Genomic DNA, 27781 nt, shown 5'->3' with positions numbered 1-27781 from the left:
TAGCCGGTAGGTTTGCAGAGTAACTCCGTATTGGAAAAATATATTTCGTGTGAGCCCACAGCGTTAAAACAATGATCGGCAATGGCAGAGGTATTGGTCCTACCGTGTTTCAGATCTGCCTTGTGTTCACGAACACGGTCCGAGACATGTCATTTCGTTTCCCCAATGTAACTGCTGCCGCAACCATAACTCCGTTTCTAGACAACAGGCTATTGCATGTCAGGAATCACATCCTTTACAGATGGGATTAAATCACACACACAAACTGACACACACTGACACACACAGAGGATTTATAATGGTTGTCTCTCTCTCTCTCAGGGGATTCATAATAGCGCTCTCTCTCTTTCTCAATGGATTCATAATGGCTGTGTCTCTCTGGGGATTTGCAATGGTTAAGACGGAGACATCGAGATGCTGGGTTTCCAGCTCTGGGTCCATGTGTATCAGCATCTCCTTTGGCCGCGCGTCTCTTCAAGGAGGGTCCTGGCGGCATGGCCTCGCAGAGACAATCAGAACACCCAAGGCAACGAAATCAACAGGACGCAGCAAACAAAGACAGCCTGGTCAAGATGGGGAAGCGTTTTAATGTTTGCATTCACGCTCTCGAGCATCCCGGCGGAAGCGGCGAGAAGAAGCGATTCACGGACCGCCCTTAAAAGCTGGGGGTTATGATCAAGCGCTTGGAGCCAACGGAGAAAAACAAAAAACCGGGGGTCCAAATTGGTCAACGGTGGCTTCCCCTAATACAGGTTTTGTATTTATTTTGGTGTTAGATCCCTTATCAGTGACTACACTCAGACCTGTCAACCCCTTATCAGTGACTACACTCAGACCTGTCAACCCCCTATCAATGCCTACACCCAGACCTAACAATCTCTAATCAATGGCTACACCCAGACCTGTCAACCCCTTATCAGTGCCTACACCCAGACCTGTCAATCTCTAATCAATGCCTACACCCAGACCTGTCAATCTCTAATCAATGCCTACACCCAGACCTGTCAACCCCTTATCAGTGCCTACACCCAGACCTGTAAATCTCTAATCAATGCCTACACCCAGACCTGTCAATCTCTAATCAATGCCTACACCCAGACCTGTCAACCCCTTATCAGTGCCTACACCCAGACCTGTCAATCTATAATCAATGCCTACACCCAGACTGTCAATCTCTAATCAATGCCTACACCCAGATCTGTCAATCTCTAATCAATGCCTAAACCCTGACCTGTCAACCCCTTATCAGTGCCTACACCCAGACCTGTCAATCCCTATTCAGTGCCTACACCCAGACCTGTCAACCCCTAATCATACAAACTCCACTCACTCTCACTGTAGAATAGGGGGAGATAGAACAGGGGGAGATTATACAAATTATCAGACAAGCTACTTCACGTGACTTTCAGCCACGGATTATTCAATGCGCATAACTGTAGTTTGCGGCTACATGAACCAACTGTTCGATCAATAAAACACAGACACAAGACCGTGTATTATTAGGCCCACCCTAGACTTACTGGACGTGTGCGACCCACTCGGCCCAAACTCAGTCCGCTGGTCGTCTGGACCTTCATTGGTGTCTACGCCTTGGTAATTGAGACGTTAACTACCTTATCTGATATACAGGAGGTCGTGGTTGTAATTACTGGTAAAAGCATCTCAGTGTCTTGGGGTTCCCTCCCAGTTTCTTGCGTTTCTCTCCCGGCTTCCAGAGGGGCTCTGCGTCGTTCTGCTGGGCTCGCCCCGCATCGCCTCCTTCACCCGCGCGGGCAGCGACTCGAAGAGCTCTTCCTCCACCACCAGCCCCCCGCGCCTCAGCTCCGCGCACTCCCCCAGCTCGGCCGGCAGCTCCGTCAGCCGGTTCCCCACCAGCTCCAACCTGCGCAGCCTCCTCAGCCTCCCCACCAGGCCGCTGAGTTCGCACAGCTCGTTGTTGGCGAGCGCCAGCGTCCGCAATCCCTCGCACCGGAACAACTCATCGGGCAGACGCCGCAGGGCGTTGCCCGACAGAAGGAGGGTGCTCAGCTGAGTCAGCAGCCACACGTCGGGCGGCAGGGCAGCGATGGCGTTGCGGCTCAGGTCGAGGACGCGCAGGTCGTGCAGGCGGAGCAGCCCCGCGGGCAGCTCGCCCTCGATGAGATTCCCGTCGAGGAAGAGCGAGCGCAGGGCCGGCGACCCCGCCCCCGCCGCGAACCGTGGGACGCTCACGAGGGCGTTGTCCGAAAGGCGCAGGACGGCGAGGCGCTCCCAGGCGGCCGCCGGCAGCGACGCGTCATCGCCGTCGCCCAGCGAGCGGAGGCCGTTGCGGGACAGGTCGAGGTCGCTCAAGCGTCCCAGCGCCAGCAGGGGCCGCGGAAGCTCGGCGGGCTCCAGGCCGCAGCGCGTCAGCCGCAGCGTCTCCAAGCCGCGCAGCTTGCTCAGGGGCGCCGGCGACTCGAGGCGCACGCCGCCGTTGTCGAGGGCGAACGAGCGCAGGCCGCCGCCAGCGACGGCGGCCAGGCCGGGCGGGAGGCGGGCGACGCTTGTCGTCAGGCGCAGGCCCCGCAGGCGCCTGAGGCCGCCCAGCGGCTTAAGGAGCGCGGGCGTCAGGGGCCCCTCCAGGGACAGCTCCTCCAGGTGGCGCATTTCACGCAGCCAGCCCGGGACCTCCGCCTTGACCGCAAACTTCACCTGCAAGAGGGCGCGGGGGGGGCGGACGCCGCGAACGGCAACGGTGAATATCGGTCCCCGACACTGCGACTTAAATACATTTGGTGGGGGAGGTGACTTTTTGGTGATGTCATGGCCGGGTCAGTGGAGCCGAATGGACCGCTCCGACCGACCCACCCTCGCGCCCGCCCGCCCATCCACCCACCCACGCACCTCCAACTGGTGCAGCTCCTCGCTGAGGAAGGCGAGTGCGCGATTGTCAACGCTCACGGTGCAGTTCAGCAGCCGGAGTTGGTGCAGGTTCACCAACTGCACCACCGCCGCCCCCAGCGCCACCCCGTGCATCGAGTCCAGCGTCAGCACCTTCGGTGGGGGATTGGGTATGAGGGTGAGTGAGTTGGTGGGTGAGTGGGTGTGTGGGTCAGTGGGTATGTGGGTGAGTTGGTTGGGCGAGTGGGTGAGTTGGTAGACGAGTGGATGTGTGGGTGAGTGAGTTGGTGGGTGAGTGGGTGTGTGAGTTGGTGGGTGTATGGGTGAGTGGATGGGTGTGTGGGTGAGTGGGTTAGTGAGTGAGTGGGTGTGTGGGTGGGTGTGTGCGTGGGTGGGTGTGTTGGCGAGTGAGTGGGTGAGTGAGCAAGTGGGTGGGTGTGTGCGCGAGTGGTTGGGTGGGTGTGTGGGTGAGTTGGTGGGTAAGTGGGTGTCTGGATGAGTGGGTGGGTGTGTGGGTGAGTTAGTGGGTCAGTGGGTGTGTGAGTTGGTGGGTGTATGGGTGAGTGGGTGGGTGTGTGGGTGAGTGGGTTGGTGAGTGAGTGAGTGGGTGTGTGGGTGGGTGTGTGCATGAGTGGGTGTGTTGGCAAGCGAGTGGGTGAGTGAGCAAGTGGGTGGGTGTGTGCGAGAGTGGTTGGGTGGGTGTGTGGGCGAGTTGGTGGGTAAGTGGGTGTCTAGGTGAGTGAATTGGTGGGTGAGTGAGCAGGTGGGTGGGTGGGTGGGTGCATGGGTGTGTCCACGGGCACCTGTATCTGAGTGAGGCGGTATGTGTCCACTGGCACCGCTGCCAGCTTGCAGAGGCGTAGCTCGCTCTCGCCCTGCGCGTTGATCTCCAGTAGCCCCGTCAGATGCGACAGGGTCCACGCTTGATCCACGTTGACCTGCCTCAGCTTATTTTCGCTCACCTGCAGCAGCAGCAACAGCACCAGCAGCCAAGCGTGGATGGATTTTATTTGTTTCAGCAGCGAGGGCCCAATGAGCCGTACCGCCCCATGTTATACATATGTAGTGAGCAGCTTCCGAGACACATCGCGTAGAGGCCTTCTTATTTATTCTCACACTGGACGATACGTATATGTAAACATCTCTACGTAGCTACACAACCCCATCGTCGGCGTCCAACTACACAGTTACTTGACTTAGCGCAGCCAGGACTCAGGACCCCCTCATGTACACCCCGGTGCGGCCAAGCCCCGCCTCCGGCCACGTCCCCTTCCAGAATCTTCAAGCAGGTTCCCGGAGCTTGCGGTCTGACTCAGCCTTTGACCTTTACTACCGATACGCCCCCCCCCTTATAATTAGTCATTACATAACTTGCCCATAACTATAATTACCCCTCCAGGCCGACAGGTGGCACCCTGTCATTACACATAGACTAACACGGCCCATAGACTCAGACAGAGACCCAAAGACTCAACATCCCCCCGTATAGCCTCGATGGACTGTTGGGGCAAGTGCTGTTAGCGAGCACCGATGCAGGCCAGGCCAGAACGGCACACGAGGGGGTGGGTGGCCAGCACCACGCTCACCACACAGAGACCCACAGTTTGTTGTCCTAACCCCGCATCTCAGATCAGCGCGGTCGGCTCCGTCCAGTGTACGGCGTGCGTGCAGCGCACAGCGTGCTCTGCGAGCGGCTTCTCCTCACCTCGGACAGGAAGACGGAGAACTTGGATGCGTAGCAGGGGTCGTACTTGTCCACTAGGTGCAGGAGGAAGGCGAAGTCGTTGCGCACATCCGGAATGTCGTCCACCCCCGTCTCCTGGCGCGTCTCCGCGAAGCTGTACTCCTTGAGCCTGCAGTGTCAGCGCCCCCCCCACCCCCCAGCACAGAGAACTCAGTGCCCGTCGACCCTTGTCCCGACGCGGAAGATCTCCCACGAAGCCAATAGTAAAACGTTACATTTAGATCTTTGTTGCAGTGTCGCCGTCCGCGCTAACCGCGTCTCCACGATCGCCGAAAAGCCCGTAGGCCAAAGCCAGAAGGCTGCCAGACGGCGATCCGGTGCCACACAACCGCTCTGCGGCAGCACCGCCGCCCCCCCCCCTCTCACCTGCAGGTCACCACCCAGTAGACGACGTAGGCACAGGTGAGCGCGTAAACACACATCGTGGTCGCGTAGGCCATCCACATCATGCGGAAGATGCGCCACAGCCCGTGGACGCAGTAGAAGTTCCCGTAGCCCGTGATGTACTCGCCTTCCACGCAGTGGATGTGGTAGCGCATATTGGGGCAGGCGTAGCCGGTGTACGCGAGCACCACCAGCGCCTGCAGCAAGCGGGCCGCCGTCTGCAACACGTATATCCTGTGGAGCCCGCCGCCCGCCTCCGTGTGAGCGCGGAGTTTCTTCACCTTCTCGAAGAGAGCCTTGGCCTGCTCGCCCTCCTTCTTGTCCAGGATGCGATCATCCGATGGCGTCCGCCGGTCCTCGCTCTGCCCCGGGGGGGACCGGTCGGGTGGTGCGGCCTCGCCGGGGTCGACAAACTGGACGGAGGGCCGGGGCGGTCCCGGCGGAGACTCAGGAGGCAGCTTCTCCATGGGGATTTCGCCGGATCTCGGGTCGCTGCGTACGTGGGATTGCGTGGACATCGGGCAACGCGTCATGACGCAGAGAAGCACAGAGACCCATAGAGACTCACAGAGACCCTTAGAGACTCAGAGACCCATAGAGACTCACAGAGACCCGCAGAGACCCACAGAGACCCATAGAGACTCACAGAGACCCATAGAGACTCAGCGACCCATAGAGACTCAATGAGACCCATAGAGACTCACAGAGACCCATGGAGACTCACAGAGATCCTTAGAGACTCAGAGACCCATAGAGACTCACAGAGACCCACAGAGACCCACAGAGACCCATAGAGACCCACAGAGACCCATAGAGACTCACAGATACCCGCAGAGACCCATCGAGACTCACAGAGACCCGTAGAGACCCACAAAGACCCATACAGACTCACAGACACCCACATCACACACGCACACAAAGATCCCCTGTATAGCCTTAACAGACGGTAGGGGCAAGTGCTGTTAGCGAGCACTTATGAAGGCTGGAATTGTACAAGAGGGGGTGGGTGGCCAGCACCACGCCTGGTCGCCTTTGTCTCCCCAGTGGCGATGTTTACCAGGTACTCATTTGAGACCGAGTCGACCTAGGGGAGGCCCAGAACTGGTTCAGATAATCGTCGCTGGTCTTGGCCGTGAGCGGGAATCGAACCTGGGTCGCCGGGTTCATAGCGCAGGTCGCTAACCGCTTCACTACCGCTCCCCACAAAAACAAAACAAAGATCCCCCGTATAGCCTTAACAGACTGTAGGGGCAAGTGCTGTTAGCGAGCACCTATGAAGGCTGGAACGGTATACGAGGGGGTGGGCAGCCAGCACGACGCCCGACCGCCTTTGTCTCCGCAGTGGCAATGTTTTTATTCACCACACCAGGTACTCATTTGAGGCTGAGTCGACCTAGGGGAGGCCCAGGACCGGTTCAGATAATCGTCACTGGTGTTAGCCGTGAGCGGGAATCGAACCCGGGTCGCCAGGTTCATACCACAGCAGCGCGCTAACCGCTATACTACCGCTCCCCACACACACGTCACACACACGTACACACACACGCACACCGCCAACCGTAAGCCAAACCGGTTATGAAACGCAGGGGGATAGAGATATGTGTGAACGGGCTCGCTGCCCCAAACCCACGCGGGGTCCCCCTGCAGGGAGAAAGGGGAACTTTTTAGGTTTTTTTTACTTAAGGGGGGAAGGAATGACAAAGGCAAGAGAGGGGATAATAATAACCAGGAAGGAGCCGTGGGCCGTCTCTCCGTCAGCCCCCTTCTGACCTGCAGCTCCCCGCCGTGGCGGGCAGCGACGGCCGCAACGCCGCCGCCGTTGTTGCCACCCCATCAAGCGCGGCCTCGTGGACGGCGTGCGTGGTCCACTGCGAATCCATGCACTTGCCCAGCACGGACACAAAGTGCTCAATCTTGGAGCTCGTCTCCGGGAACCTGAACCAGAAGTTTCTGGTGGCCGTCAGGACGAGCGTGTGCAGCACCACGAGGTGCGGGAAGTACTTGCTGATCCACAGCACCGCGTTGTCGTAGCAGAACTGGTTGATCAACCGGTACTGGTACTGGTCGAAGCCGGTCTGGGCGAGTGTGGGAACGCACGCAGAAGGGCAAAGTGAACTGGCGTGGCGGTGATATCGCATGCCCCTCCCTTGCAGGGTGACAGAGCTGGCTCAAATCTGGCTTTCGCCTGATGATGCCGGTTGTAATTACTGGCAAAACGTCACCGTACTCAAGATCGTCAATGTTGTGGCTTTGCTCTCCAACACACTGGTGTGCTGTACTAGGATATTACACTATACACTACACTATATATTACACTATACATTACACTATCACGTACATTACAATATACACTACACTATAAATTACACTATACACTACACTACTATACACTACACTATACATTACACTATACACTACACACCACACGTTATACTATACACTACACTATACATTACACTATACACTACACTATATATTACAATACACTATACATTACACTATACACTACACACCACATTATAGTATTCACTACACTATACATTACACTATACATTACACTACACTATACATTACACTACACTATACATTACACCACACGTTATACATTACACTACACTATACATTACACTATAATGTACATTACAATATACACTGCACTATACATTACACTATACACTACACTACTATAGACACTATACATTACAGTTTAACACGTAGGCTTTCGCGACCAATATTATTCTTAATAAAGGTTTTTGGGTTAGATCGCGTTTATTTTAATGTGTCGTAACCCTCCACCACCCGACACGGCCAATCAGCAAAAAAAAGTGTCACGTTGACAAAAGACAAATAATTCACTACTTTAGCCCACCGGTGTGTTGAAGAGTGAATCCACATTTACAGATTGAGTACGACGTTTCGCTGGTAAATACATCCAGCATCATCGGGCAATTCGCCAGAATGGTAAAGCCCTCGCTTGCTCCCGGTTTTATATAGAGCAGCAGGATGACGTCATCACTTAACTCATATCAGGTGCAGTGATTAGAGGCGGAGGGGGGGGGTATTGTAATTATATAATCGATTAGTAATCAGTCATTGGTTATGATTAGTAATGAGTTGTAGATTAGTAATTCTTTAAATCAAAATGTAATGTGTATTATTTAATAATACGCTTCCAGGCCGCACTAAGCCGGTAGCTGTCAGAGCGATTAAAGTTATTCTTGTTCCTCTCAATTTCAATGGATTCTCTAATTAGTCTTTGCCAGTAATAATTAGTTTTACACACCACTGCAACATTGTCAAAATCAATTGAGTGTCCTTGTTGACAAGCATGTTCTGCCACTGCCGACAGTTGTGTTTGAGATAATTTAATATTTCTCTGATGTTCTTTTAGTCTTACGCTGATGTTACGTCCCGTCTGCCCAATGTAGCAGCTGCCACATGAACAATTAATCCGATATACACCTTCTGTTGATAGTTTAGGTAATGCGTCTTTAGTGCAAGATACTAGTTTTTGAATATTGTGTACTGTACCAAATCTTACTGTAATGTTTTGCTTTTGCAAAACACGGGCTAATTTGTCAGTTACTCCTGAGATATATGGAATTTTTATTGTTTTAACAATCTGGTCGCTTTCAGCAGTATTGCTTTGCGATCGTGATTTGGCATTCAATGCTCTGTTAATTTGAGCATTATTGTAGCCATTCTGTCGTAGTGCGTCTTTAACGTGTTTAATCTCTCTCACTAGACTCTCACCATCTGACACTGTTTTAGCCCGATGTATGAGCGTCTTGATAAGAGAGGATTTCTGAGCTGGATGATGATGTGATTCTGCATTCAGATAGGCATCAGTGTGCGTTTGCTTTCTGTAAACGCTGTGTGTTATTTTACCGTTTAGGCCATGTCCAAGCAAAATATCTAGGAATGGGAGTGTGTTATTCACCTCCATTTCCATGGTGAACTGGATGGCCGGGTTTTGTGCATTGAGATGATTTAGAAAATCATTAAGTGTATCTTTACCATGTGGCCAGACAACCAAAGTGTCATCCACATATCTAAACCAAAAGGATGGTTTTAATGTGCTCGAGGCAAGTGCTCTTATTTCAAAGTTTTCCATGTACAAATTTGCTATAGCAGGAGATAAAGGAGAACCCATTACTGCTCCTTCTTTTTGTTTAAAGAAATCCCCTCTCCATAAGAAGTAAGTGTTATTTAAACAATGGCCAGCAAGTTTCGGAATATCTTTTGGTAAACCGGTTTTCTTTACTAGTGTATCAAGTAATTTAAGCGATTCGTCCACTGGAACCTTAGTGAATAGAGAAATCACATCAAAACTTACCAGAATATCATCAGGAGTAAGTTTAATATCTTTAATCACATTCACAAGATGTTCTGAATTTTTTATGAATGAAGATGTCTTACCGATGTAGGGCTGTATTTGTTTGGTTATATATTTTGCTAATTGATATGTGGCAGAGCCAATTGTACTGACTATGGGTCGTAATGGGATGCCGATTTTATGAATCTTTGGTAGCCCATAGAGTCTAGGTGGTTTTGAGGCCCTTGGCTTAATTAGGTATTGCTCATTTTTAGGGATTAATGAATTTGCAATTATTGCAGTGGTCTTACGTTCTAAAGTATTAGTTGGATCTCGTTTAATTTTAATGTAAGTACTTTCCTCTAGTAAATTTCTAATTTTATTATCATAATCGGCTCGTGACATCACTACAGTAGTGCGGCCTTTATCAGCTGCTAGGATTTGGATATCCTTATTTACACGCAGCTCTCTTAAGGCTTTTGCCGTTACCCCACGCACAATTCCAGTGGATGAGATAATTGCTGAGGTAGAATCAGCAGTTAGACTCCTTCCACATAATGAGGCAGAGATAACTAGACATGAGGTTGCTAAAATAATTGGGAATAGCAAAGTTCCAAAAGTAAATATTAGCTCTACCAGCGAAACGTCACAGTACTCAAACTGTAAATGTGGATTCACTCTTCAACACACCGGTGGGCTAAAGTAGTGAATTATTTGTCTTTTGTCAACGTGACACTTTTTTTTTTGCTGATTGGCCGTGTCGGGTGGTGGAGGGTTACGACACATTTATAAATAAACGCGATCTAACCCAAAAACCTTTATTATGAACTATACATTACACTATACACTACACTATACACTACACTACTATAGACACTATACATTACACTATACACTACACTATACACTACACTATACATGACACTATTCCTCGGGCAACTGTCGGTGGCGCAGCCGGCCTTTCCGCTGGCAACCAGCGGTTCCCCCCCTGCACGGTGGTGCCGAGCCGGCCCGAGGGGGACCCTCACTCACCCTGTGGGCCCTGGGGTTGGCCACGAGGTCCCTCAGCACAGTCTCGTTCCACTCCTTCAGATCCACGTCGAAGCCGCTCGGCACCGGCACACACAGGATGCGCTCGTTCATGTTCTGGGCGGAGGCGGGGGAAGTGGGTACCGCGTGACCGTGAGGAGCGGTCGTCATGGTCACGTGACGCTGTGTGGTCTCCTGGAGGACGCCGCTCCACGCAGGTGGTTCACTTTGCGCGATTCCCGGTGTGTACGGGGGGGGGGGGCAACCCATATCGACCCAAGATTCGCTCTCTAGCCAGCGCTTTGAGTTAGCTCGCACGCAGAGTTGGAACCCACGACCTCCTGCGTGCCAGGCGAGGTAGTTAACATCTCGCGGCCACCGTGCTGATGAGACATACGCAGAGTCCGAATATGCAGCAGGGGTCGGGGATGGAACCTATGACCTCCTACATACCAGGCGAGGTCGTCAATATCTCCCGGCCACCGTGGCGCGATGTTATACAATATCCATGAGCAAGGCGGCGACATTGATGAATGTGCGTGGGGGGGCTCTCTGGAGCGTTGTTGGAACGACGCACCTGCAGCATCCCGGCAAAGATGCCGATCATGAACATGGGCACGGAGAGCATGTCGCACAACACGTCCCACCAGGGCTGAAGGATCTTGAGGTCCTGGTGACCCTCCAATGAGAAGGAGGAGGTCAGGGCTCCGATGGGAATCATGACTCGGGCCGAGACTGCACACAAGCAGACATCAGGCGCGCAGAAACACGCACAGAGAGACACTCGCACAGAGACGCGCACATAGAGACGCACACAGAGACACACACAGAGACACACACACAGAGACACACACACACAGACACACACAGAGACACACACAGAGACACACACGCAGACATCAGGCGCGCAAAAACACGCACACAGAGACACTCGCACAGAGGCGCGCACACAGAGACACACACACAGAGACACACACACAGAGACACACACACAGAGACACGCACACAGAGACACATACACAGAGACACACACAGAGACACACACGCAGACATCAGGCGCGCAGAAACACACACACAGAGACACGCACACAGAAACACACACACAGAAACACACACACAGAGACACACACAGAGACACGCGCACAGAGACACACACACAGGCAACAAAGACACACACAGAGACACGCACACAGGCAACAGAGACACACACACAGAGACACGCACACAGAGACACGCACACAGACACACACACACACAGAGACACACACACAGAGACACGCACACAGAGACACGCACAGAGACACACACACACAGACACACACACAGAAACACACACAGAAACACACACAGAGACACGCGCACAGAGACACACACAGGCAACAAAGACGCACACAGAGACACCAACACAGGCAACAGAGACACACACACAGAGACACGCACACAGAGACACTCGCAAACAGAGACATTCGCACAGACACACACACAGGCAACAAAGACAAAGATCCCCTGTGTAGCCTTAACAGACTGTAGGGGCAAGTGCTGTTAGCGAGCAACTATGAAGGCCGGAACGGTACACGAGGGGGTGGGTGGCCAGCACCACGCCCGACCGCCTTTGTCTCCCTAGTGGCAATGTTTACACACCGCACCAGGTACTCATTTGAGGCTGAGTCGACCTAGGGGAGGCCCGGGACCGGTTCAGATAATCGTCACTGGTGTTGGCCGTGAGCGGGAATCGAACCCGGGTCGCCAGGTTCATAGCGCAGCGCGCTAACCGCTACACTATCGCTCCCCACAAGGCAACAAAGTCGCACACACAGACACGCACACAGAGACACACACAGAGGCAGACACACACAGGCAACAAAGACGCACACAGAGACACACACAGGCAGACACGCACACAGAGACACGCACACACAGAGACACACGCACACACAGGCAGACACACACAGAGGCGCACACAGAGACACACACACACACAGACACACGCACACAGAGACACACACACACAGAGACACACACACAGACACACGCACAGAAACACGCACACAGACACTCGCACAGAGACTCGCACAGAGACACACAGAGACACGCACACACAGAGACACACGCACACACAGAGACACACACAGAGACACACACAGAGACACACAGAGACACAGACACACACACAGACACACACACAGACACACACAGAGACACACACACACAGAGACACACACAGACACACACACATACACACACAGACACAACACAAATGTCTCCCCGTGTAGTCTCCCTGACGGGCTGCGTGAGGCTGACAGACACACACAGACACACACACACACACAGAGACACACACACAGACACACACAGAGACACACACAGACACACACACACAGAGACACACACACAGAGACACACACACACAACACACACAGAGACACAACACAAATGTCTCCCCGTGTAGTCTCCCTGACGGGCTGCGTGAGGCTGACAGAGCCCGCGCGTCTTTGTGGGCCTCAGGCTGTGAGGGCGAGAGGTCGGCTCCACTCTCTCACTCACCGCCCTCGTTGTTGTGTCGCTCGCTCTCGTTCACGTTTTTGTTTTATTATAGTCGTAGTAGTTGTTGATGTTACAGTATTAGTTATTAAAGCAGTTCATGTTTTTATTACTATTGTAATTGTTTATATTATTGCTGTTGTAAGTTGTTGATGTTATTATTGTTTATATTATTGCTGTTGTAAGTTGTTGATGTTATTATTAGTGTTATAGTTATGATTGTAGATGTTGTTGTTATTATAGTAGTAGTTATACTTATGATTATAGATGTTGTGATGGTGGTGGTTGTTAGTCTCCTCAGAACACACAGCCGCCTTCTCCCGCCAAAACGCGACACTTTGGTGGTGGAGGGAGAGGGTCGTGGGCGAAACCAACGCGAGCAGCGGGCGAGGAAGGGGTGAATGTAACTGGCGAACTTAAATTGTTTTAATTTAGGGGGGTACACAGCAAACCCCACCGTTCACTAACGCTAGCGAGCCCCTCTTGCTTCTTGTCGCTATGGATGAAATAATTAAACATCAAACAAATTCGCTACATTTATTCAGCGCGTCTTGAGTTTTGATGCTTTTCATACCCCTCCCCCTCTTCCGGGCTATGTTTGGTATAGTCCGAAACGCAGCAGCGCCTTATCTAGTCTATGCTATTTACCATGGGCCTTAATCCGGGCTATGAAATAAAGTTCAATATCACGTACAATGGAGTTGACCAATTAAAAAACACCCACAAAATGTCAACACTACGTGACTCGTGGTGGGAGGGGGGTTGCCATCTTGGTAAGGGAGAAGCCACCACACACCCCCCTACCCAAGGTGACCGCCCACACGTTGTTTGACTGGTTGTTGGGGAGAACCTCTGATAGCCAATAACGACTATTAGGCGACTATTCACACTCGACTATTGCGGAGCTGTAGAAGCCCATCACGCTTTTACCCCGTCGTGGTCTTTGCGCAGGCAAAGTGAGTTCTCAGGCCCGTAGGGGCGTACAGCCGTTTCAATACGGGCAAACAACAATACAAATCCGTGTCGATTTGTTTGTGTTTCTTCTTTGTGATGGGACTTTGTAGGATTAACGTTGAGATTTATAAGGGGCACGGGGTGATCAGTAAGGTCTGAATTGGTCTGTAATAAGGTAGGGCACTGATAAGGGGTTGACAGCTGTGTAGTGTATAGTGTAGTATAATGTATAGGATGAACGTTGAGATTTATAAGGGGCACGGGGTGATCAGTAAGGTCTGAATTGGTCTGTAATAAGGTAGGGCACTGATAAGGGGTTGACAGCTGTGTAGTGTATAGTGTAGTATAATGTATAGGATGAACGTTGAGATTTATAAGGGGCACGGGGTGATCAGTAAGGTCTGAATTGGTCTGTAATAAGGTAGGGCACTGATAAGGGGTTGACAGCTGTGTAGTGTATAGTGTAGTATAATGTATAGGATGAACGTTGAGATTTATAAGGGGCACGGGGTGATCAGTAAGGTCTGAATTGGTCTGTAATAAGGTAGGGCACTGATAAGGGGTTGACAGCTGTGTAGTGTATAGTGTAGTATAATGTATAGGATGAACGTTGAGATTTATAAGGGGCACAGGGTGATCAGTAAGGTCTGAATTGGTCTGTAATAAGGTAGGGCACTGATAAGGGGTTGACAGCTGTGTAGTGTATAGTGTAGTATAATGTATAGGATGAACGTTGAGATTTATAAGGGGCACGGGGTGATCGACAAGGTCTGAATTGGTCTGTAATAAGGCAGAGCGCCGATAAGGGGTTGACAGCTGTGTAGTGTATAGTGTAGTATAATGTATAGGATGAACGTTGAGATTTATAAGGGCCACGGGGTGATCAGTAAGGTCTGAGTTGGTCTGTGATAAGGTAGGGCACTGATAAGTGGTTGAGAGTTATGCTACTGACACTAACGGTGTGACTATGCATACGTAGCCGTTCAGAGTGTTCAACGTCGGCCTGGGTGCTGCGGTCGTCCAGGCGGGCACCGTTCTGGCCCACGCAGTGGCCGCGTGTCGTGGGGAGGCCGGCAAGGCGACCACAGATGTCTCGTGGCCACGGTGAAGCGGAGGAGCGAGCCGGGCGAATCATGGATGGACGCGCTGCGCTGCAAGAATTCCGATTTTATCCGGCGAGCGGCGGGGCGAATTTTCAAAACATTTTCAGTCAGGGTAAATATGACACTTTGGCCGCACGTCCCTGATGGCAGCACCGCATTGACACAGGCAACGCCGCTTCAGTACGCCAGAATTCACACGGGCTCAGTCGTCAGGAGGAGGACCACGTTCGCCACTGCGGTCGACGAGGGGAGCTCTCGTTGTTCCCGTTAAGAAACACGATGGGAGTCTGCGGCTTCGCGTGGATTTCCACAAATTGAACAGGGTCTCCGTGGCAGATGCACACCCGCTCCCACGGATGGACGATTCTTTGGATGCCCTGTCGGCCGTGTGGGTTTTCTACCACACTTGACTTGTCGTCGGGGTGTTGGCAGTTGCCTCTTGATGAGAGCTCTAAACCAAATCCTGCGTTCTGAACACCTCGGGCTCTGTTCCAGTTTAATTGTCTCCCGATGGGACTCCACTCGGCTCCGGTCACGTTCCAGCGACTCACGCAGCTGGTCCTAGCAGGCCTCCAATGGGACTCGTGCCTTATTTATTTGGACCACGTGATCGTCTTCGGATGCATGTTCCAGGAGCAGCTGCAGCGGTCGCGATCGGTGTTTGTTAAACGTTCTGGCGGCCAATCTTACGTTTAAAGCACAGGAGTGTCATCTCGCTACTTGGGGCACATCGTCAGCGAGTCCGGGATAGCCACGGACCCCAACAAAACTGCGTGCGTGCGCAACATGGCCAACCCCCACGTCGGTGGGTGACGTTTGCAGCTTTGTCGTATTACCGCCGCTTTGTGCCCAAATTTTGCAAAAATTGCAAAACCGCTCCACGCTCTCACCGCGGAAAGGCCAAAGATTTCGGTGGGGAGGGGGGGTGGAGGAGGAAACCACGTTTGTCGCGCTGTGGGACGGCCTCGTGACTGCTTTGTGACGTCATACATCAACGTGCATTGAGGCCCTTATAAGGACTGCTTTGTGACGTCATACACCAACGTGCATTGAGGCCCTTGTAAGGACTGCTTTGTGACGTCCTACACCAACGTGCATTGAGGCCCTTATAAGGACTGCTTTGTGACGTCATACACTAACGTGCATTGAGGCCCTTATGAGGACTGCTTTGCGACATCATACACCAACGTGCATTGAGGCCCTTGTAAGGACTGCTTTGTGACGTCATACACCAACGTGCATTGAGGCCCTTATAAGGACTGCTTTGTGACGTCATACACCAACGTGCATTGAGGCCCTTGTAAGGACTGCTTTGAGACGTCACACACCAACGTGCATTGAGGCCCTTTTAAGGACTGCTTTGTGACGTCATACACCATTTGCCATGACGTCCAAGCCATTAAACACCGGAACAACGAACGTGCCATTCAAGTACATCTTGAAACCCATTATCTGAAGTAGTTTGTATTAAACAATAACTAAATAATAGAAACACGTTTACAATATTGAGCGAAGTTATAGTCACGGACTTTTTCCAACTTTAGCTCAACAGGACCACAAAAGCCAAATATGTGGTTCATAATAAATGAATCAATCTGATTGCAATCATGAACTGGCCAAACACTTTTCGATTTCAACATCACTTTATAAAATAACATTTTAAATATAAGAGCACAACTTTATCTATCTGTGATGAGCGCTGCACTTTCCGTTGTTTTCATGCAGGGGGCGCTGCAAACCTACGCACTCCCTGCATGGACGACGGAGGCGCAGGGACAGACGTTCGATTACGTTGGAATCGATCTGCAGACGGCGGTCTTCTCGCACGGCCAGCAGCTCCGTGTCGCCTTATCTCGATCCCGCAATCCCAAACAGGTGAAAGTCCGCATCGAACCGAACCCCCGGCAAGGCCATCTACTTAACGTTGAGAGAAAATTCACAAAAAATGTCCTTTTCAATGAAGTCTTCCAGATGTAAATTGATACAAGCTTTTAATGAAGAAATAAAATCATCTAATTCAAAACACAACACAATTCAAAGATGTTTCATTTTAAAACTTCAAAACGGAGCATGGGGTACTTGCGTGAATGCGTCCTTCGTGTGCAAATGTTGTGACTTTCCTGGCCTGAAGGCCGTCAATGTGTTGGACCCTTATTGGTGCACAGCGTCTCAACAACAGCAGTGGGGTTTGCTTCAACCGATAGGTAACTAACATCCAGACGTGAATCAGCAAGGAGCATTTCTAGTCCCAGTTAGACAAAATCTACGTCAACACATAAGACAAAACTACAATTCGTGTTGTAGAGAATGTACCTCCTCATAAACGTGTAACTTTCAAGTGGTATGCCTTGTAACTGATGAATGATCCGAGCGTGCTCCCTATTTCAAAGACAATGAGTTGCTCCAGAGGCAGACACTTCGTGAAACACAAAAGTACACTTTGACCTGTATCACAAGAACAACGGGTCTCACCCGAGTTCTCTATACAGGTTACTTCCAAACACACACACACACACACTTTGTCCTAACATCACTTATTCAATGTTTGACCCTCAGACAAAATGTTACATGCACGCGCACAATCAGACAAGCATTCATTCTAAATCATTGACGGGCATATTAACAAAATTGAATTACTGCAGCGAAATTGACTGCATCACGTTACATCGTATTAACAAGAAGTTATTTTACAAATACGCACCGTCTGCTTAACAGTGTATGTACAACGTACTATTGTTGCGTCATTCAAAACGAGTAGGCCGTTGCATGCTGGCGTCTGGGTCAAAATGTATCAAATTCTAAACATTACGCTACAAATAATAGATCACGGCACTTCGATGGCAACACAAGCAATCGTCATCAGGTGGGACAAGCACAGCAGCAATAAGAAGAAACTGCTGAAGTAGTAGGCGCCTACTACTTCAGCAGTTTATCTTGCTGTGGTTGTCCCACCTGATGACGATTGCTTGTGTTGTGATCTAAACGCCGTGGTCTGTTATGTTTCTACCCACGTGGTGACTTTACCGAAAGAACTCAAGAGTGTGGATTCCTGCAGTCACGAAAGCTTCGAATCAAGATTACCTACAAACTACACAACTGAGATAACGCATCAATCATCGCCCCCTACTGACAGGCTCTTGTCCACATGCAGGCCGGTGCAGGGCCACCACCTTGTGCCACACAGGGGCAGCTGCTACTTGGGGATGCTCTTTGAGTGCTTCAGACGAGGTACGACACAAAACTCCGAGTTGCCGAGGCGATAAAGCAAGCACCGTGTAAATGCAATTATGATAACATAGTGAATGCTTGGGAGCTTATTGTCTCTTGTTCCTGGCTAGAGATCTACCCAACCCACAGGTCCACAAAGATTGGCCGCCCTTACTCTGCAGGTTGCACCTAGGAACTGAGTGTCCAACTTCACGGTCTTGTCATTAAAGGCCTATGACAAAGGTGCATCTATTGGAGCGACATCTTCTCTGGCTTACACATCTACCGGGTCACCACTTGACTTTGTATTGTCTCGGAGGAAGTCCACCCACACCTCCACTTCCACAAACTTCTGGGAGTTGCCTCGATCTGCCTCACAGTCAGAATTCTCCTCCTGCTTTACGTTGCCTCCATCGATGTGAAGGTCCCATTTTGGAGTTGAATCTTCATCTTCACATTTTACCTTCACTTCTTCGCTCTTCACCATCACTTCTTCCCTCTTCACCATCACCTCTTCCCTCTTCACCATCACCTCTTCACATTTCACCATTACCTCTTCACATTTCACCATCACATCTTCACATTTCACCTCAATACCTTTAAAAGTGTCCAAGCTGGGATTTTCTTCCGGTTCGTGGTTCATGAGGGGTGGGCTAATTGCGGCACTTTGACTTTCACAAGCTGATTTCAGACTGCACTCCTTGTGGATCTTCTGATGCTTCTGTGTTCTCTGGTGTGTTTTAAGAGCAGATGACTGTGAAAATGCCTTCCCACACACACTGCACTTGAAGGGTTTCTCTCCCGTGTGTGTACTCTGGTGTGTTTTAAGAGCAGATGACTGTGAAAATGTCTTCCCACACACACTGCACCTGAAGGGTTTCTCTCCCGTGTGTGTTCTCTGGTGTGTTTTAAGAGCAGATGAATCTGAAAATGTCTTCCCACACACAGTGCACTTGAAGGGTTTCTCTCCCGTGTGTGTTCTCTGGTGTTTTTTAAGAGCAGATGACTGTGCAAATGCCTTCCCACACACACTGCACTTGAAGGGTTTCTCTCCCGTGTGTGTTCTCTGGTGTGTTTTAAGAGCAGATGAACCTGAAAATGTCTTCCGACACAAACTGCACCTGAAGGGTTTCTCTCCCGTGTGTGTTCTCTGGTGTTTTTTAAGAGTAGATGCATCTGAAAATGCCTTCCCACACACACTGCACTTGAAGGGTTTCTCTCCCGTGTGTGTACTCTGGTGTGTTTTAAGAGCAGATGACTGTGAAAATGTCTTCCCACACACACTGCACCTGAAGGGTTTCTCTCCCGTGTGTGTTCTCTGGTGTGTTTTAAGAGCAAATGACTGTACAAATGCCTTCCCACATACAGTGCACTTGAAGGGTTTCTCTCCCGTGTGTGTTCTCTGGTGTGTTTTAAGAGCAGATGAATCTGAAAATGTCTTCCCACACACAGTGCACTTGAAGGGTTTCTCTCCCGTGTGTGTTCTCTGGTGTTTTTTAAGAGCAGATGACTGTGCAAATGCCTTCCCACACACACTGCACTTGAAGGGTTTCTCTCCCGTGTGTGTTCTCTGGTGTGTTTTAAGAGCAGATGAACCTGAAAATGTCTTCCGACACACACTGCACCTGAAGGGTTTCTCTCCCGTGTGTGTTCTCTGGTGTTTTTTAAGAGTAGATGAATCTGAAAATGCCTTTCCACACACACTGCACTTGAAGGGTTTCTCTCCCATGTGTGTTCTGTGGTGTGTTTTAAGAGCAAATGAATCTGAAAATGTCTTCCCACACACACTGCAATTGAAGGGTTTCTCTCCTGTGTGTGTTCTCTGGTGTGTTACTAGATTACATGACTGTGCAAACGCCATCCCGCACATCGTGCACCTGAAGGGTTTCTCTCCCGTGTGTGTTCTCTGGTGTGTTTTAAGAGTAGATAAATGTGAAAATGCCTTCCCACACACACTGCACTTGAAGGGTTTCTCTCCCGTGTGTGTTCTCTGGTGTGTTACAAGATTATATGACTGTGCAAACGCCATCCCGCACATCGTGCACCTGAAGGGTTTCTCTCCCTTGTGTGTTCTCTGGTGGTTCTGAAAAACTGATGGCCATGCAAATGCCTTGTTACACACAGTACATTTGAAGGGTTTCTCTCCTGTGTGACTTCTCTGGTGCCGTGTCAGATTTCCAGTCCGGTCCGTGCTGTATGCACGCTGGTCGCATTGTTGACTTGTCGTACCGAGCTGCGCTGAGTGCCTTTGCTCCATCAGACCAATTCTGCAGAGGAAGCGTCAGCTGCAGACAGAAAAAAATAATATCCACACCATCTACACGTCAGGCACAGAGGAATGCACACGTGACTTACACGTCTATACTTATTAATATATTCATGATGTAGTGAAAAAGTTTCACAAATTCATCAGATTTGATGAACGTGCAAACGCCTTCCCGCACAGAGTGCACCTGAAGGGTTTCTCTCCACGGGCTGTTATGGCACACAATGAGAGGGAAAATGTCATTAATATGCCTGGAAGCCTTCATATCTTCCAAGATGAATGTTAACCCAAAACTCTAAGCACACAAATTTGGCTGTCTGACTACAAAAGGAATATTTATGAAAGCTAAATTCAGCTGACATAGCAAAAGGTGTTGAAAACAATACTATTTGTGGTTTGCATAAATGCATGAATTAATGTTCAATCGCAACTTAGAGGTGTGAATCCAGGCTCAGATGTCCTTGAATGCTGGGATGAACAGTTCCGAATTCAGCTGCATGTGTGTGCTGTGTTCACCTCCTGTTTCCATTCTTAGTAAGAGTTCCAGAGGAAAACAAAAATAAACTATTGTTTTGATATAACCTCCGTGTTCAACAGAGTTAATAGACTTTACTTCAAACACAAACTTGACACTGTCACACACTGCCATAGGTAAACAGGTAGCGGTGTGACCAGAACCATGCCTGGTCACCTTCATCTGCTCAGCATTAATTCTTCCTCACTCCACCAAGTAATGAATCGAGGATAATCAACATAGCCGAGGCTATCCGTGTCTCTGTCTCTCTCTCCCCGTGGTGAAGGTGTTCCCCTCCACACATTCAGAGTAAACAGCGGCACGCGCTTAGCGTCTTTGACCGATAGATACATTGACACACGTATTGTTGGTTCTTTCAGTCAAGTCACATAGATAGAAAATAAAAATAACAGATTAAATTCAATAAGATAAAGACCACTTGTGTTGCGATCGAAACGTCGTGGGTTTTTTGCTTTATTTTCAATTTTTTATTTTATTGTTATTTTAATTTTATTTTCTATCTACGTGACTTTACCGAAAGAACCAAGAATATTAATTCCTGCAGTCACCAAAGTTTTAAGTCAAAACATTCACACACGTTGACAAAGCCTCACCTTGTGTTGTTGTGGGCAGGTCGCTTCTGATAACAAGAGCGGTATAGCAGCTCAAGCGGGCTTGGCCTGGTGAAAAAAATGAAAATAAAAACTGCGTGAATATTTACAATAAAACAAAGTTACAAAGTGGCGAGCCGGGTGAAGACAAATTAAACTTAAGCGAGATAATTAAAGTGAATGCAATCAGGCGAGGGCAGGAGGCAAGGCCCCGTGTGGCTAGGCCCAACGTTGTAAAGTTCCAACCTGGACATCGATTCCCATGCTCGCTGCTACTCAACTGACATCCCTACAAGAGAGAGGCTCTACCTTGGTAAACAACAACAACAACCACCACCACCACAACCATGAGAATTTCTCACCTCGGATTTCAGTGCAAGCGCGGATCAGCAGCCTCCTGTTACCTCGCGACGTCACGTGGGTAAGCTGGTGACATGACGTCACTTCCGGGTTAAGAAACACGCCCCTCCCACAATGAGCGGCTGTAACTGAATAAATTATGTTAATGAGTCCGGCCCATATGTCGAGGGATGGGGCGTGGCTGCTGAACCCGTCGCAATAAACTCTCGACGGTTTAAACGAATACATTATGTTAATGTACCGCCAGTCACTGGGTGTAGCTTTGCCCAAATAAGGATTGGCACTGGATTGATATCGGCAGTGACCCAAGCGGAGGTGACGTCACGCTCAAGGACGCAGTGGACGGGGGTTGGGGGAGTGTGAATACCTTGGTGACATGACGTCACTAGCGAGGTACACCTCCCGCTGGCACTTCATGAGCTCATGGGGATGGAGTTTAAGTTGATTCAGATTCATTTTCCATTGCCCCCTCCCATGAGTGCGTGAACTCAGCAACAACAACGTGGACATTATTGTGTATACGTACACACTGTGTACACTTTGAGGCCACGTGAAGCATCAAAGGCTCGCTGGAAGGAGGAAGTCGCGTGACAGACTCAGCAGTTGCGATGGGTTAACCGACGGATGGCTATCGATTAGAAATCACATATCCCCGAGTCTCACCTGTGAGTGGCACCGCCTCACGCTGTTGTGGATCCCCACGTGGCTCGGAGCCTCAAAAGCTCCGTGACTCCTGGGTGGTGATACAAAGACAAAGATCCCCCGTGTAGCCTTAACAGACTGTTGGGGCAAGTGCTGTTAGCAAGTATCAGCTCCACCTATGAAGGCCGGCGCGGCACGCGAAGGGAATGGGTGGCCAGCACCGTGCCCGACCGCCTTTGTCTCCCCAGTAGCGATGCTTGCACACCGCACCGGGTACTCACTTGAGGCTGAGTCGACCTAGGGGAGGCCCAGAACCGGTTCAAATAATCGTCACTGGGTGTTGGCTGTGGGCGGGAATCAAACTCGGGTCGTTATGTTCGTAGAGCAGCGCACTAACCGCTAGACTACCGCCACACACGTTACACACACACACGCACAGTACACACACACACGCACAGTGCACACACAGTACACACACACGCACAGTACACACGCACGCACACAACAACCGCCATTCGCCACTAAGTGGCGGTGACGTCACCACGACGCTTGTGCCAGGCTATGTGCACCCTGAGGCCACGTGAAGTGTCGAACGCCCGCTGGCAGGAGGTCACGGGGCAGACCCAGGTGCCACGGGTCGACTGACTGAGATGACTGGCTGATGCACCACCTGTGCCCCCTACTGTGCCAACCTGCTGTGCTTTAGCCACCCGGCGCTCCGCTCGTTGTTGTGAGCGTCGCTCCTCCACCCTCCGTTGTTGTTGGAGGGCGACTACCTCCAACTGCCCAGTAGCTTCCTTCACGAGCCTCTACAACAGAGGCCGATCTTGACACCGCTGGTACCGGTCATCGGCAAGTCCACTCAGCTCCACGTCCCCCTGTACCACATCACTCCATCTCTTCTCTAGCCCGTGCCGCGCCCGCTTAGCCCCCTCAATCCGGCCGAACAGAAGCTGTTTCGGCATGCGGTGGCTGGGCATGCGGGCTACATGACCCAGCCATCGCAGCCTTGCCCGCCGGAGGAGCTCACCGATGGGACCTTGCCCAGATCTTTCAAGGATGTGTGAGCTCCTCACACAATCCAGTCTGGTTAAACCCAGGATGGATCGTAGGCAGGCCAGCCTAAATGTTTCTAACCGGCGAAGATGTTCCATTAGGGGGGTCTACGTTTCGCAAGCATAGAGAAGGGAGGGAATGACCGTGGCCGAGAAGACCTGAAGCTTAGTGCGGAGCGACAGACAGGGTAGCTTCCACACAGCGTTACGCAACCGATGAAAAGATATTGCCGCTCGACTGATTCAGAGTGAGACCTCTGCTGTTAAACTGGAGCCAGTCATAAGCACACTGCCCAGGTATGGGAAACTCTCCACTTTCTCCACAACTGCCCCATCACCGATTGGGAGTTGTGAGGGTGGAGTGTCCGATGGTACAAAATACCCAGGCAGGTGCTTAGTTTTGGTGGGGCTGATGTTAAGGCCCCACCTCTTAGTGTCACGCTCCAGTCCCAGCAGCAGCGTCTCCAACTCCTCCTCTGACTGAGCAGCTATTACCAAATCATCAGCATACATAACGTGGTTGAGCAATAGGGAGCCATCCCTTGACCGCACCCGGGCATCGATCAGCCTCCCATTATATCTGGACCATATGGAGATTCCCCCGGTACAGCTATTGAAGGCTTCACGAACTACGTGGTCAAAATAGATGTTAAATAATGTGGGAGCCAGAGGACATCCCTGTTGCACCCCAAGGTGTACAGAGAATGGCTCTGACTCCCGGCCACGTAGTTTTACCCGCGCCCGCTCACCATCATGAAGGTCCTTAATGATCGTGAGCAGAGGGTCAGGTACGCCAAAAACACGAAGAATGACCCAGAGCCCAGGCCTACTGATGGTATCATAGGCCTTGACCAGGTCAATAAAGCAGAGATGTAGGTCTTGTTGGAGTTCCCGACACCTCTGCTGTAGCAGACGGACAGAAAATATGGCATCTATGCAGGACCACCCTTTCCTGAAACCGCATTGGGGCTCCGCAAGCCTCTCCTCAGCGTGCCTGGCAAGGCGATGCTGAATAATCCTTGCCAGGACCTTTCCCAGCACACAGACACACACACACACAGACACACAGACACACACACACAGACACACACACAGACACACACACAGACACACAGACACAAACACACAGACACACACACAGACACACAGACACAACAATAACAACAACCGCCATTCGCCACTAAGTGGCGGTGACGTCACCACGACGCTTGTGCCAGGCTATGTGCACCCTGAGGCCACGTGAAGTGTCGAACGCCCGCTGGCAGGAGGTCACTGGGCAGACCCAGGTGCCACGGGTCGACTGACTGAGATGACTGGCTGATGCACCACCTGTGCCCCCTACTGTGCCAACCTGCTGTGCTTTAGCCACCCGGCGCTCCGCTCGTTCTGAGCGTCGCTCCTCCGCCCTCCGTTGTTGTTGGAGGGCGACTGCCTCCAACTGCCCAGTAGCATCCTTCACGAGCCTCCTCCACAGAGGCCGATCTTGACACCGCTGGTATCAGTCATCGGCAAGTCCACTCAGCTCCACGTCCTCCTGTATCACATCACTCCATCTCTTCTCTAGCCCGTGCCGCGCCCGCTTAGCCCCCTCAATTCGGCCAAACAAAAGCTGTTTCGGCATGCGGTGGCTGGGCATGCGGGCTACATGACCCAGCCATCGCAGCCTTGCCTGCCGGAGGAGCTCACCGATGGGACCCTGCCCAGATCTTTCAAGGATTTGTGAGCTCCTCACACAATCCAGTCTGGTTAAACCCAGGATGGATCGTAGGCAGGCCAGCCTAAATGTTTCTAACCGGCGAAGATGTTCCATTAGGGGGGTCCACATTTCGCAAGCGTAGAGAAGGGAGGGAATGACCGTGGCCGAGAAGACCTGAAGCTTAGTGTGGAGCGACAGACCAGGTAGCTTCCACACAGCGTTACGCAACCGATGAAAAGATATTGCCGCTCGACTGATTCGGAGTGAGACCTCTGCTGTTAAACTGGAGCCAGTCATAAGCACACTGCCCAGGTATGGGAAACTCTCCACTCTCTCCACAACTGCCCCATCACCGATTGGGAGTTGTGGGGGTGGAGTGTCCGATGGTACAAAATACCCAGGCAGGTGCTTAGTTTTGGTGGGGCTGATGGTAAGGCCCCACCTCTTAGTGGCACGCTCCAGGAGATTCCCCCGGTACAGCTATTGAAGGCTTCACGAACTACGTGGTCAAAATAGATGTTAAATAATGTGGGAGCCAGAGGACATCCCTGTCGCACCCCAAGGTGTACAGGGAATGGCTCTGACTCCCGGCCACGTTGTTTTACCCGGGCCCGCTCACCATCATGAAGGTCCTTAATGATCGTGAGCAGAGGGTCAGGTACTCCAAAAGCACGAAGAACGACCCAGAGCCCAGGCCTACTGATGGTATCATAGGCCTTGACCAGGTCAATAAAGCAGAGATGTAGGTCTTGTTGGAATTCCCTACACCTCTGCTGTAGCAGACGGAGAGAAAATATGGCATCTGTGCAGGACCGCCCTTTCCTGAAACCGCATTGGGGCTCCGCAAGCCTCTCCTTAGCGTGCCTGGCAAGGCGATGCTGAATAATCCTTGCCAGGACCTTTCCCGGCACACTGAGGAGTGAGATGCCCCTGTAGTTGTTACAGTCTGTGCGGTCCCCCTTCTTAAAAAGGGGGACCACACACACACAGAGACACACACACAGAGACACACACACACAGACACACACATCACACACAGAGACACACACACAGAGACACACACACAGAGACACACACACAACACACAGAGACACACACAGATACACACAGACACACACACAGATACACAGACAGAGACACACACAGAGACACAAACACAACACAAATGTCTCCCCCGTGTAGTCTCCCTGACGGGCTGCGTGAGGCTTACAGAGACACACAGAGACACACACAGACACACACAGACACACACACAGACACACACACAGACACACACACAGAGACAGACACACACAAAGACACACACACAGACACACACAGACACACAGACACAACACAAATGTCTCCCCGTGTAGTCTCCCTGACGGGCTGCATGAGGCTTACAGAGACACACAAAGACACACACACAGAGACACACACACAGAGACACACACAGAGACACACACACAGAGACACACACACATCACACACAGAGACACACACACAGAGACACACACACAACACACAGAGACACACACAGATACACACAGACACACACACAGATACACAGACAGAGACACACACAGAGACACAAACACAACACAAATGTCTCCCCCGTGTAGTCTCCCTGACGGGCTGCGTGAGGCTTACAGAGACACACAGAGACACACACAGACACACACACAGACACACACACAGACACACACACAGAGACAGACACACACAGAGACACACACACAGACACACACAGACACACAGACACAACACAAATGTCTCCCCGTGTAGTCTCCCTGACGGGCTGCATGAGGCTTACAGAGACACACAGAGACACACACACAGAGACACACACAGAGACACACACACAGAGACACACACATCACACACAGAGACACACACACACAGAGACACACACACAGAGACACACACACAGAGACACACACACAACACACAGAGACACACATAGATACACACAGACACACACACAGATACACAGACACACACAGAGACACAAACACAACACAAATGTCTCCCCCGTGTAGTCTCCCTGACGGGCTGCGTGAGGCTTACAGAGACACACAGAGACACACACAGACACACACAGACACACACACAGACAGACACAACACAGAGACACACACACAGAGACACACACACACAGAGACACACACACAGACACACACAGAGACAGACACACACAGAGACACACACACAGACACACAGACACACACATACACACACACATACGCACACACATACAGACACACACATACATACACACAGACACACACACACCGAACGTGAACGCCACCGGTGACGTTCGCCTCAGTCGATGGCCCCCAAGCCGCTGCTGGAAAATCGTCGTTTCGATTTGCGATTATCCATTTGAAATCGATTACTTAACCACGTGATTTGGTGGCGCTGCGTTTGGCAGTGGGGCAACGGGCACACAACACAATTAGCCAAACCCGAACTCAACGGCGTCAGTCGTCGTTAACTCCGGCTTTAAAAAGGGGGGGAAT

At 51.0% G+C, this 27781-nt stretch overlaps 2 protein-coding genes across 2 annotated transcripts; both read right to left on the bottom strand.

Annotated features, from left to right (window-relative positions):
* Positions 1-567: 567 nt before the first annotated feature.
* Positions 568-13220, bottom strand: LOC142910082 (volume-regulated anion channel subunit LRRC8E-like). The gene is made up of 9 exons (XM_076059845.1): positions 12879-13220; positions 10912-11069; positions 10338-10451; positions 6761-7065; positions 4973-5482; positions 4568-4715; positions 3666-3824; positions 2866-3015; positions 568-2673 (listed from the first exon to the last, which is right to left on the bottom strand). Exons 2-9 carry the CDS (start codon positions 11053-11055, stop codon positions 1663-1665), a joined length of 2541 nt encoding a protein of 846 aa, XP_075915960.1. The 5' UTR covers positions 11056-11069; positions 12879-13220; the 3' UTR covers positions 568-1662.
* A 4686-nt stretch (positions 13221-17906) lies between these two features.
* Positions 17907-20305, bottom strand: LOC142910087 (uncharacterized). Its single transcript, XM_076059848.1, has one exon. The coding sequence runs from the start codon at positions 20175-20177 to the stop codon at positions 18414-18416; it is 1764 nt and encodes a 587-aa protein (XP_075915963.1). The 5' UTR covers positions 20178-20305; the 3' UTR covers positions 17907-18413.
* Positions 20306-27781: the final 7476 nt, after the last annotated feature.

The sequence above is a fragment of the Petromyzon marinus genome, unplaced genomic scaffold (genome assembly GCF_048934315.1).
Source record: "Petromyzon marinus isolate PM22_M1 ecotype Great Lakes invasive population unplaced genomic scaffold, UKy_Petmar_22M1.pri1.0 PM_G_Scaffold_138, whole genome shotgun sequence".
Classification (NCBI taxonomy): domain Eukaryota; kingdom Metazoa; phylum Chordata; class Hyperoartia; order Petromyzontiformes; family Petromyzontidae; genus Petromyzon; species Petromyzon marinus.
This window is presented reverse-complemented; position numbering and strand designations above follow the sequence as displayed.

What these genes read in the sequence shown, in the direction of transcription:
- LOC142910082 (XM_076059845.1), bottom strand. Translation starts at nt 11,055, where the DNA reads ATGATTCCCATCGGAGCCCTGACCTCCTCCTTCTCATTGGAGGGTCAC. An exon ending in TCTTTGCCGGGATGCTGCAG is followed by an intron (nt 10,452 to 10,911) that starts GTGCGTCGTTCC and finishes GCCTCCGCCCAG; the next exon opens with AACATGAACGAGCGCATCCT. An exon ending in TCTCCGTCTTCCTGTCCGAG is followed by an intron (nt 3,825 to 4,567) that starts GTGAGGAGAAGC and finishes CTGCTGCTGCAG; the next exon opens with GTGAGCGAAAATAAGCTGAG.
- LOC142910087 (XM_076059848.1), bottom strand. Translation starts at nt 20,177, where the DNA reads ATGTGCGGGATGGCGTTTGCACAGTCATATAATCTTGTAACACACCAG.